We start from the raw sequence: 11426 nt of genomic DNA, 5'->3' as shown, positions 1-11426 counted from the left end.
TGCGGCAGCGGGATCACCGGGACAGGTAAGGCTCTGCTGGCTGGGGAGGGGGATCGTGTTTGGAAAGGGCTAGGGAAGGGGCGGGGGGGAAATCACCCTGAGCCGTGGGGCTCACCCCCCCTAGCTCGGAGGGGAAGGTTCCCCACCTGCCCACCCTTTGGGTAGGGATGGATGTGGGGACCCCTGAATCTGGCACCCAAACCAGCCCCAGAGGGAGGGAGGAGAGGGTTCAGGGTGACCCCAGACCCACTCCCCTTGGGAAAGAAAATCATGGGGGATGCTGGGGTGTGGGTCTGCCCACCTCACCCCTTTGGGGTGTCCCACCGCCCAGCGGGATGGGGCAGGGGGGAATTTGCTACTGTCCCCACCAGGCTGGGGTGGGACGCGTGGGGCAGCCTGGCAAACGTTTTCCAAGGAGGAAGCTGAAAAACAAACACGCTACGTGGGGCCCAGCAGCAGGCAGGGGTGAGTGCCACCCCCCCACCCCCCCCCCCACCCCCCCGATCATAAAAGCTCGAACAGCTTAGACCCACATCGAACAGCTTAGACCCACGTCGAACAGCTTAGACCCACGTTGAACAGCTTAGACCCACGTCGCTGCTGCCTGCGTCCAACCAGAAACCCCCTCCCCACCCTCCTCTCCCCACAGAATCACCCACAAAACTCTCTTTAAGTGTCCTAAAATGTGCAGATCGGGAGGAAAACCAGAGTCTGGGGGACTGCCCTGCTTGGGGGACAGTGCCCCCCTAGCAGGGCACTGCAGGGAGGGGTTCTTCCTTCTTCCAGCTTCCTTCCACCAGCTTGTCGTTAAAAAACGAGCAACATCCCGCTTTTGCAGCAGGGTGCCATCGCCCAGGCGCAGGGCGCTAGCGGAGGTTTATGTCGGGCAGCCACGGCGATCTATTAGATCATTAAATCGGTGCTCAACAGCCTCAGGTTTGTGTGTTTAAGGGGGATGAGGGGGTGTATCAGGGATATGTTGCAATGGAAATGGTTTCTTTAGTAGCTGGTCTTGGACAGTTTTCCTCATGGGATGTGGAAGGCGGCTGGGAGACGTGCTTAGCCTGGGTTGCGTCGTGGGGCAATCGGGACCGTTTGATGCTGAGCAATTTTCTCATCTGCGGAAAAAATACCGATCTTTGCGGCGTTTCTGGTGGTGGTAATGCTGGTTTTGAGTGGCTGTTTGGGTCGGTGATTGTGAGGAGTAGGGGTTGGGGGTGTCGGGGCTGTCCCACCGTGGCACGTGGTGGAGCTGGGGAGGCAGTTCAGCGCACAGACCTTGGCTCGCCAAGTCCCATGGCAACCACCACCTTTAAAAAACACTTATCTCTTTGGTGTCACGCAGAGGCAAAGAAAAATGGCTTCTAAGATGGTAACACGCATTTCCCAAAACAAATCATTTTGAAAGTCAGACCCGGTTGCCTTAAAACCACAAATAAGCAACTGTAGGTCATAAAGAGAAGCAAAAGGATGACGAAGCTCCCACTCTGAGCCCCTGTAATTAAGAAGGCTTTAGCTAATTTATTTCTTATATTTCTCTGCTTGGCTGTAACTTTGAGCTGCTGCTTGCTGCTTGCCTGATGGTGGGGCTCAGCACAAGGGGTAGGGATGGAGCATCCAAAGCAGGGACTTAAGAAAAGGAAGGCAGAAAGAGCGGTAGCCGGCAGAGCGCAATATAACCTCTCCATCGCCAGCTTTTCGGTCCATCTCTCCCCCAGTGTCTCTCTTTAGGTGAGTCCGTTGTGTCTATTAAATAGAGCTGGGGTCCAGCATCCTAAATTTGAAGCTTTCATCTCAGTTTGAACTTCCACATTGATTTTTCCCGTTGCAGCGGGCCTTTGTTTTCAGATTAGCCCGGTCTACCTCGTGTGCCTGCCTGCGCAAGCTCCGGCAGCACCTGATGGTCCTCCAGATATTCCCCGGCAATTGAGCCTAAGAGGCCCCGATGCTGATGATAATTTTTAACCCAAGTCTAAACCCACTAAGGATCCTTTAGAGACAGAAAAGTTGCTTTCCCGGTTTTGCAGACGCAGCTGGTCTCGTGAGTATTAGTAACAAGTAACGTGATTGCTCAGTGTCACCGTTAATGCTCCCCAGTGCAGATGGAGGCAGAGATAGAAGAAAACCCGATGATAATGGGATGAAATGGTTCAGAGTAGGGTTTTAGTCTGACATTAATGCATTAGGGATCCAACTCCTAGGGGAGCTAATGGAAGTGCTGCTATGATTAGAAGTGCCTCTTCAGACAAGTAAGACAGCACTGGTAATGGAGCGAGGCAGTGCAGGCGGGCAGCGGGCAGCAGGAAAGCTCGTATTTGTAGGCGATGCTTCTCCCGGCATCTCTTGGGTGTCTCCTCTGCCCTCTTTCTGTCTGCAGGGTTATCCCACCCTCATGTCATCTTCTCCAGCGGTGGGCTGCTGCCGGCCCTCCCAGGCGGAGAAGTTGGGCTGTGGGGTTACGCCGCACTCAGAGCAGGGAGGCACCGGGCTGCCCGAGGATGCTCCTTCAGCCAAAGCGCTCCGCTGCTCTCAGGCTGGAGGTCTGGGCTTGATGCTGTCCTGAAGCCTCAGGGTCGGCAGCAGGAGACCCAAACCACCTCTAGAAGGTTGGAAATAGCTTTGTTATTTCCAGGGATACACCTCGGTGGCATTCCCCAGCTCAGCCTGAGCTCAGCCCTTTCCTTTTCTTTTCTTTTTTTTTTTTTTGCATACTAAGACATTTCTTCACTGAGACTCTTCTTCACTGAGTCAGCCTTTTCCCGGGGAGTGTCCCTGTAACCCAGGACACTCCAAGAGCCAAGCAGCAGGTCCCACGGCGAGCAAACCAGCTCTGGTGTGACTGAACTGCCTGATTTGCAGAGGTCGAAGGGCACAGTTAATTGCAGGGGGGACGGCTGTGAGCTGTTTCCAATGGCAAACTTTAGACTGTAACTTCCAAGCTGGGGAAAATGGGAGCGGTGCCCTGACTGAGACATTATTGATGCACTAATAAAACCTTTACAAAAACAAAAACAAAAACAAAAACAAACCAAAACAAAACAAAAAAACCCACCCTTGGTAAAGCAAATGAGACCTTTGGAAAACTCGAAAGTTTTGGCTGAAAAGGGATTATCTGTGGCTGCCAGGGTAGAGTGAGAAGAAGAGGTGAAAGCCTCGTTGGGCTCCTCGCCATCCTCCCTGCTGCTCCAGACGCCTCCCCGGGTGGCTGGGCACATTAGCTCTGAACCAAGAGAAACCAGCTCCTTTGAGAGGTGGTAAGAGCAGATGAAACAGTAAATCATTAAGCCGGCGCAGCGCACGGCATTGTAATAAACAGGGGGCAAAGTGCACTAATTACAAGCCAGCAGGGATGCGGATGCATTATCGAACGCGCAGGTTGGGCGACGAGGGAACGAGGCAAAGCCACACTTTGCAGGGATGTCCTGTGATGGTGCTTGTTGCTACCAGCCCCACCATCAGCTGGACCTTGAGCTTTTCCTTTTCCCCAACGTAGCTGATAGCAGGCAAAGTCTCGCTGCTTTTGGAGCTGGAGGGATAAACAAAAGCTGTTTGCTCCAGGGCACTCGCAGTTGAAAACAGAATTGTTTGGGGTTTGTTGTTTTTTTTTCCCCCACTGTGTTCACCTTTTGCATATTTTCAGAGGAGGAAGAGAAGCAGGAGAAATAGTTTTGCTGGTCACGCGTCCCACGTAAACTGCCCTGCTTCCTGCTACGAGCCGTCGGGTGGGTACAGACGGCAGCAACCCCAGAACAGCCCCGCCGCCCTGCCGAGCTCAGCCCATCTCACGTAAGCGCCCCAAGGTTTCAAACATTTAAGTTTCCCCACTTTGATTGACTAGTGTATCCTTTCGGTCATCCCACTCTGACTGCACCAATCTCCCGTGGGAAACTATCAGGTCCCGTTAAATCTCTGCCTTTAAAATGTCACTGCTGGAGCTAGGTCACGGAGTTATTGACTATATATTTGACTATATATTCCTGCGGGAGTGTTATAATTATAGCATGAATGTGTTGTGATATGGCTGCACTACTTCTTGTTGTGGTATTCCGGGCTCGAGTTAGTTCTGCTTTCGGTCATTATCCTGGTATTAGAGTTTCATGTATGTGATAGGATTCTCTGCTCACCCAGAAAACAGGGATTTTTCAGCCACCTCCCCGGCTCAGGTATGCTGCTCCCTTAATCACAGGGATACAGGTGGATGCTCTGATTCCCGGATTGTCTCTTTCAAACAGACTATTGTATTAACCCACTGGACTGTGCTCGCATTCCTGGTCAATGGCGTCCTGCTTTGATTTTGTGTTTAATTACCCAGTGCCCCCTCTGTCAATAAATCTCTCCTTTTAAGTCACAAAATAAGGCAGAGCCTTGCAGCACTGCTAACAACTGCCTGCAAAGCTGCTAGCCAATACGGTAGAAAATAATATTTCTATGCACAGTTTTTCCACTCTGGGATTAAATCCCTTCCTAAATCTGTTCGCATGAAACCCACCGTGATAGCTCCCCGGTGCGTGGTGGAGGCAGGACCAGCCTGGTGTAAGCCACAAGGACCTCAGCCGTGTTTGCTGCGGCATGTGCCTGCCTGCACCGGGGTGGTGTTTGCACGAGGAGGCAATGTTTGCTCACCTCCAGGTGTTGGATTAGCTGGTTTGGTTAAACCAGTTCACATTGGGCAGGTTGGCAACAGGGCTTGATCAGGTCTGATCTAACGCGGCGGATTTGCCTGCCTCTGGGAGGTGGTATCTGCACCCTGCTGATAGCGCAGGCAGGGACTTGAAGGGGCGAAACAAGGCGTTCCTGGGACAAACCGACCTGAAATTAGGTATTAATAAAGCCAAAGCAGCCGATCGCCTCTCTCAAAGGCTGGCAGCAGCAAGCCTTGTCCAACCTCACACCCAGATTACCCTTTATGCAGCAAGCAGGCAACAGGAGAGTAAGAGCATTTTTTAATTTATAATTCCAGCCGGTGGGGACTGAAGCCCAAAACACAGCTGGGGAAGGTGGTTGAAGGATAACGGGGTCGTGGGCATCTGGGATGGGGAGGTCAGGTCCAGCATCAAACGATGCAGATGGATGGCACCCACTCCACGAGAGAGCTGGTTTCTGCCCAGCGCTAAGCGGAGCTCGGAGCGGAGAGGAGCATCACTCAGTGGAGAAGGAAGCCCTGGGTACCTGCAACACAGCCTTTGCTATCAATTAAAAAAGATCCTAATTGACCAGCCTGCCACAACCGACCTGTGATCGCACCGAGGCAGGCCTCCAAACATATGCTCGAGCCCACATGAAAGAGCTAATCGTTTCTTCACCCAATTAAGCAAACCAGCAAATGGCAAACAGGAGCCGGCTGGGTTTTAATTGCTGTAATTCTCCTAGGAAACGCGTCCCCCGGCTCTGCTACAAACCGCCCGCATGTGCCCCGGCACCAAGGGGCACGGGGGCTTGAGCAGCTCGGTTGGGATCCCGGGGCTCCGCGCAGTGCAAATCCGGGCTGAGTGATGCTCCAGAGAGAATAAGGGGTGGGAGGCGGCAGGGATGCCGGTAGCACGTTGGTTTGTTTACCCAAACCCAAAATGTTTTGTTTCCAGCAGCTTTTATTTCTGAAACTACATTTTTAACAAAATGCTTTGGCTTTGCGAAATAGATGTGGGGTAGCTTTGTGGGTTGGTTTGGGTTTTTTTTTTCCTTCACCCTCCACGGGCTAAATAATTCCAGGAATTTAAAAAAAAAAGTTGGACATAGCACACGATATCTGTGGCTGTTCAAGGAGCTGCAGAAACCCACGGACATTTACCCCTAGACCTTACTCTTTTCCCTGCGTGTTATCTCTCCTCCGTGGTCCCCAAAAGCCCACCCTGCCCTGGTCGGCAGCAGATGCTCTCAGTCATACCTGCAGAAGGGTAGGAGAAGCAGAGACCACTGATGGGAGAGATCCTGGGGGATGCAAGGTTCAGACTGGGATGTGTCAGAGACCACAGCATATATGAGGCCTCTGCTAAACTGGTCTGGGCTCTGGCTTTTGTGGATATTTCCCAGTCTTGGGGCAAGGACCTCAGGGAGGTCCCAGATGTTCCCACCTCTCCCCCTTGGAGGCTTTCCCCATGCTCCTTCCTATTCCTATGTGCCTGGTCAAGCCTTTTCCAGTCCTTCCTGAAGGGAAAATCCCATTATCTTTTTTCCCCAGTGTTATGTCAAATAACTGGTGTATGTCGTATAATGACGTTTTTCTTTGCCTTGTAGTGAGAGGAGGTTGTCAGGATGGCAAACTTCAAGGGTCACGCGCTCCCAGGCAGTTTCTTCCTGCTCTTTGGGCTCTGGTGGTCTGTGAAATACCCGCTGCAGTATCTCAGCCAGAAAGTAAATAAGAAATACCACAGGATTTATTGCTTCCAGCGCGTGGATGCCATCGAAGGGGGAATCAAAATCATCTTTGCTCTGATAGGTAAGGGTTATATTTGACTAGCAGTGCTGGTAACTTCCCGGCCGGTAGCAACGACCGTACTGGAGCCTTTGCTCCAGAGAAACCTGTCCAGACATGGTAGGATGCATCTTAGATGTTCATCTTGTCTTGATCTGTAATAGAGTTTGATGTGATAAGACCAAGTCTCATACCCCTTCCCCAAGCTGAGCAACCATTAGTACGGGCAGCCCTGATTTTTGCACCCAGCCTTTTCTCCCTAGCGTAAACCCATCAGCTCTTGCTTCAGACCCCCCTGCAGCAATGAGTAGCACCAACCACCATGGCAAATAAACCATCAGGAACGCCATGGTCTCGTGTGTGTCCGTGCAGGGATGCTGGCAGAGCAGTTCGTCCCGGATGGCCCCCACTTGTACCTCTACAGCGGGGGGAACCGTGACTGGGTGAAGCTGATGAACTGGCAGCACACCACCATGTACCTCTTCTACGGCCTCTCCGGGGTGGTGGATGTCTTCACTTACACCTCCCAGGTGGTGCCGCGGGGTCTGGATCGCCTCATGCTCTCCGTGGCTGTGTTCGTTGAAGGTCGGTAGAAGGTGGCCCGTGACTCGCGGCAAGGGGGGGATGTTGGAGGGTGAGTCAGAAAGGGACCAAAATTTGCCAGACTGAGGTAGTGCTCTGAATGCCCCTGAAGATAAAACACGTTGTAGGTGATATATTATTGAAGGGTGGTCCGTAGCAAGGTGGGAAATACAGGCATCGATAAGTCCTGGCTTTGCCTGGTTTGGGATTTCTGGGGTGGCAGCAGTACAAAGCAGTGGGCTGAGTTTCCTCATTATGATAAATGGTTGGTGGATGCTGCATTTATCTTACATCTACAGAGCTGCTCGCATGCCCTGCGTTCCCCCCCGAGAGCCATTAATTGCACTGCAGGCAGCGTCATCCTCATCTGCTTGCGTTGCACGTGGCAAATTCGACTGACTTATTCCAGCTTCAGTACATCATGAATATCATTTTGTCTTCAGGCTGTCTCGCAAGTCATGAGCCAGGATTTCAGACCCCTCTTGGATCACATGGGGAAAAGGCACTAGGAAATGAAGGTCTTGCTTATATAAAAAAGCCCTTAAGGAAGGCGTGTCTGTTGTTATTTTCCCTTCCCTGATCCCAGTGGTTTCTGAAGCAGAGCAGGGGCGGCTCAACAGGCGCAGTCTGGCATGTAAGAAAAAGAAATCTATCATTTACAGCTCCCGAGAAAATGGTGATGTTCAGCAATAGAAAGGCAGGACACAGCAGGAACCCGGCTGCGAGGGGGGGGTGATCAGAAGAGGTGATGGCACCGACACGGGAAGAACCCCCCCGTCAGCTGTCCTCTTTGGTCCCCGTATTGCTCAGACCCTCCTGCCCCACAGCTGGGCATCTCATCCCTCCAGGCTGGTGGGATGGCAGGAGACCTAGAGGGATGGTGCTGTGTGGAGTCCCTTGTTCTCATGGTGACCCGTCTCAGTTTGCCAACCGGGTGGGTGATTTACTCTGCCGTGCCTCTGTGGTCACGGTGTTGCTAACACTACTCTAAGCACGGTACGTCTTTTGGCAGGTTGTCTCTTTTATTACCATGTCCTTCACCGCCCCATGTTGGATCAGCATATCCACTCCCTGCTGCTCATCGCCATCTTTTCAGGGGCCTTCAGCACCATGCTGGAGGTCTTCCTCCGTGACAACATTGTCCTGGAGATGTTCAGAGCTGGAGTAACCATCGTCCAGGGAACGTGGTTCTGGCAGGTCAGTTCTGCCTTCTCATGTGGAGCAGAGCACCGAGGTGGGAGAGCAATGGGAAAAGAGGAGAATTAGCCATACATCACGTATCAATCGCACGTCTCTGAAGGATAATTTTGCCAGGCTCGCTTCATAAATAGATCATCACCCAGAATGAAAATTTACTTATCGCAGGTCATCTCTGATGACTGCTTCTGCTGAAATAGCTGTTTGTCTTGGCTTATTGCTTCTCTGGGGGGAACAGCAAAAGCGAGCACTTGCAGTGAGCGAGCAACATTTTACAGTATCTAACAACCAAGGACTAATTGCTTAATGTGTCTAATGCACCCTGCAGCACTCCCTCTGGTTTAGTGGAGAGATGCAAACCCCATCAAGCAATAAAATGGCTGAGTAAAAATACAACCAGCTGCTCGCTTTGGTAGTAGTTGGAGCTAACTGCTCCCAAAACCAAGCTGCCACCAAGAAATGCGAGTTCCCCTCCTCTTTCTCAGCCCCAGGTCTGCTGCGCTATCTCAAACCAGCCTTTATTCAGAGGTTAAAACTGGGCTGAGCTTGTAAAATACTGAATTTGGAGTTTTTAAAGGATGGCTAGGAGCCTGCAGTGCAGAGGGACAGACCATTGTGTGGGGTTATTGTACAGAAAAAGAGGCCGCAGGCACAGACCTTGCTTGGTGTGGCCTCTCGTTGCAAGGCTGGGCCTCAGTAAGGCCAGTACAAATGAGCATCCCAGTCAGGGCTCAAATCCCTTGGTCACCATGGTGGGGACCGAGATGGACAGGGGGCTGCTGGAGGTACATTGATTCCCCAAGGTAATAAATCACTTGTATCCACCCAGATCGGTGTTGTGCTCTTCCAGCCATGGGGAGGCCCCACGTGGGATGAGAAGGACCACAGCAACATCATGTTCCTCACCATGTGCTTCTTCTGGCACTGGGCAGCTGCTGTGGCCACCCTGGCTATCAACTACACCCTCACTTACTGGTACGGCTGGGGGGTGAAGGTGGGCAGGGGCGGGGGTGGCTGCGGTGAGCTGCGGATGCGCTGCAGCCGATCCCAACCTACAAAGTCACAGCTGAATAAGCAGCCCCTGACTACTGCAAGTTTTAGGGCACGGCAACAATTTGTCGAGTGCACGGAATGCAAAATAGTGTCAGCAAGAGGCACAGGTGTTGAACACGGAGAAGCAAATGGCTGAGCCCCTGGAGCTGCTCCTGGAAATCACGCTGGTTTTGGTTTTTTATTTTTTTTTCTCTGCACCCAGTGCTGGAAGTAAAACTTTAATTCGATAAAAAAATCAAAGCATTACCAGGATGCCCTGACATTTAGTCCCCTCCCTTGCAAGGGTTTCAAAGCGGTTGACAGTCACTGAGTCGTTAGAGGTACAACAGCACTGTGATGGCTAAAACATCACCAGCCCCCAGCATGGCTTTTCCAAGGGGATGGGAAGGGGATGTATCCCACTTTCGAGGGTACTCCTACCACCTGTGAGCCTCTAAGGGATGCTGCATGGCTTGCTGAGACACAGGCTACAGAAGGATCAGTCCAGTCTATGCAAGCAAATAGACTCTAGAGAATAAAAAAAACCAATCCTCCCCTCAACCAGCATTTGAGGACCTCTATAATAGTTCCTGCCCCTCTGTGTGTTCACCACAAGCGCACTTTGCTCCCCTGAGCACCCTGGCATTTGTCTGGGGGTTTTGCTAACAGCAGTTTATCGCTCGTGTGTTCCAGCTGCATCCAGAGGTGCAGGAGAGGCAGCGCGGAGCCCTACATCGGTCTGGGAGTCCGGCAGCAAAAGTGTGACACGAGCTCCCAAGCTGCCTTCTTAAATGGATCTGATGAAGAGTGAAGAGGGTGCAATCTCCTTCTCCAAATACATGAAGAATCTGTTTTCTAGAAGGAATCAAAAAAATCTAATTACATATTTATGGTTTGGAAGGGTGAAGAGAGGTGCCACCTCTCTGCTGCTGGGAAGCACATGGAGCACACCGCGGGCAGCTGCCCTCCATGCCTCCCTGAACATCACCCTCTCTGAAATGAGCACAATTTGGGGTGATTTTTAGCAGCCAAAATAAGCACAGAAACTTAATGTGATGAGATGGCTTCATCCGATGGGTTCCCATGTGTGTTTCCGTAGTGATGGAGGGCATCCTTGGGCCAGCTGACTTTTCCAAGAGCCTGGAGGCTTTGACGTGCCGTGATTGAAGTCAGGGAAACCTCCAGGCTGAGGTCAGGTACCTCTGGACCAAAGCATCATCTCAAGGAGGAAGAGTAGAAGAGTGCTGAATGTGAGATTGTGTCAAATTTGCACCGCCACAGCTTGATTGTATGCAGTACTGATTTTATTACCGAAGCTTTGAACTAAAGAGAGGTTTTGTTAATAGTTTTCTCATTCGCTTAAAGGCTGAAAAAGCGAATAAATGTGAAATAAAAAAATCCGTAGTGAGCTGATATCCTTAAATTTAAGACTGATAAATTATAGAGTGTGTAATAATAGCTTAGACAAATCCATCCCTCAGACCTGTAAAGCTTGAAGGACTGTAAGATACACAGCTTAGCAGCAGGGATTCGTAAAACGTCCCAGTTTCCCATTGAAAATAAACCTCTCAGCTTGGAAAGTGAGATGAAACAGGCACAGGTTTTGTTTTTAGCCTGCCTTTGCCACCTAATCTCTTGTAAAAAGTGACTGGAAATGTCACCTCCTAGATAGAAGGAAAATACACCAGTAGTGAGTATAGGGATTAAAAAATCTGTATCTATATTCATATATAAAAAATAAACACCAGCGCAAACGGAATTGCAACTCTTCATGTCTCGAACCCTGGGGCTGGAAGGATGCTCTGCAGTGAAGTCTTCTCACTGCTGCGTAACGGTGGGGGGATGGATGGCAGCTGGGTTTGTGCTCATGCTCGTGATGGAACAGAAAAGCAGCTACTGGCAGGTCCAAGCGCTCGCAACCCCACGCTTACCCCCAGGAAAGGCAAAGCTCGTCCTTGAACACCCTCTCCCCTTGTGCAAAGAGCCTGTTGCAGACTAAGGGGGCTGCAGCAGGGATTTTATTGCTTATTAACAGCGCTGTAAGGGCTAACTAGCTTTCTTTGAATGCCAGCTTTCCTATCTATCCACCACTGAGCCGGTTTATTTTGCACGGCTGGATGTCGGGAGGTGCACACAGGCTCGGCGTGCAGAGGATTAAGCAGCAGAGCCATACGTCTCCACAAATCCACCTGATAAAGGCCGT

General features: G+C 51.2%; 1 protein-coding gene across 1 annotated transcript; it reads left to right on the top strand.

Moving 5' to 3' along the window:
* Positions 1-789: 789 nt before the first annotated feature.
* On the top strand, positions 790-10917 carry LOC119158331 (transmembrane protein 45B-like). Its single transcript, XM_037410108.1, has 7 exons — positions 790-936; positions 3641-3786; positions 6235-6436; positions 6785-6997; positions 8007-8191; positions 9021-9166; positions 9917-10917. Exons 3-7 carry the CDS (start codon positions 6253-6255, stop codon positions 10032-10034), a joined length of 846 nt encoding a protein of 281 aa, XP_037266005.1. The 5' UTR covers positions 790-936; positions 3641-3786; positions 6235-6252; the 3' UTR covers positions 10035-10917.
* The last annotated feature ends 509 nt before the right edge of the window (positions 10918-11426 follow it).

This window comes from Falco rusticolus, chromosome 16 (genome assembly GCF_015220075.1).
Source record: "Falco rusticolus isolate bFalRus1 chromosome 16, bFalRus1.pri, whole genome shotgun sequence".
Classification (NCBI taxonomy): Eukaryota; Metazoa; Chordata; class Aves; order Falconiformes; family Falconidae; genus Falco; species Falco rusticolus.
Note: the sequence above shows the minus strand (reverse complement) of the source record. Positions and strands in the feature narration are given on the sequence as shown.

Excerpts from the sequence above, each read along its gene's own strand:
- LOC119158331 (XM_037410108.1), top strand. The coding sequence starts at position 6,253 with ATGGCAAACTTCAAGGGTCACGCGCTCCCAGGCAGTTTCTTCCTGCTC. Across the intron at positions 6,437-6,784 it reads AATCATCTTTGCTCTGATAG|GGATGCTGGCAGAGCAGTTC; the intron begins GTAAGGGTTATA and ends GTGTCCGTGCAG. Across the intron at positions 8,192-9,020 it reads AGGGAACGTGGTTCTGGCAG|ATCGGTGTTGTGCTCTTCCA; the intron begins GTCAGTTCTGCC and ends GTATCCACCCAG.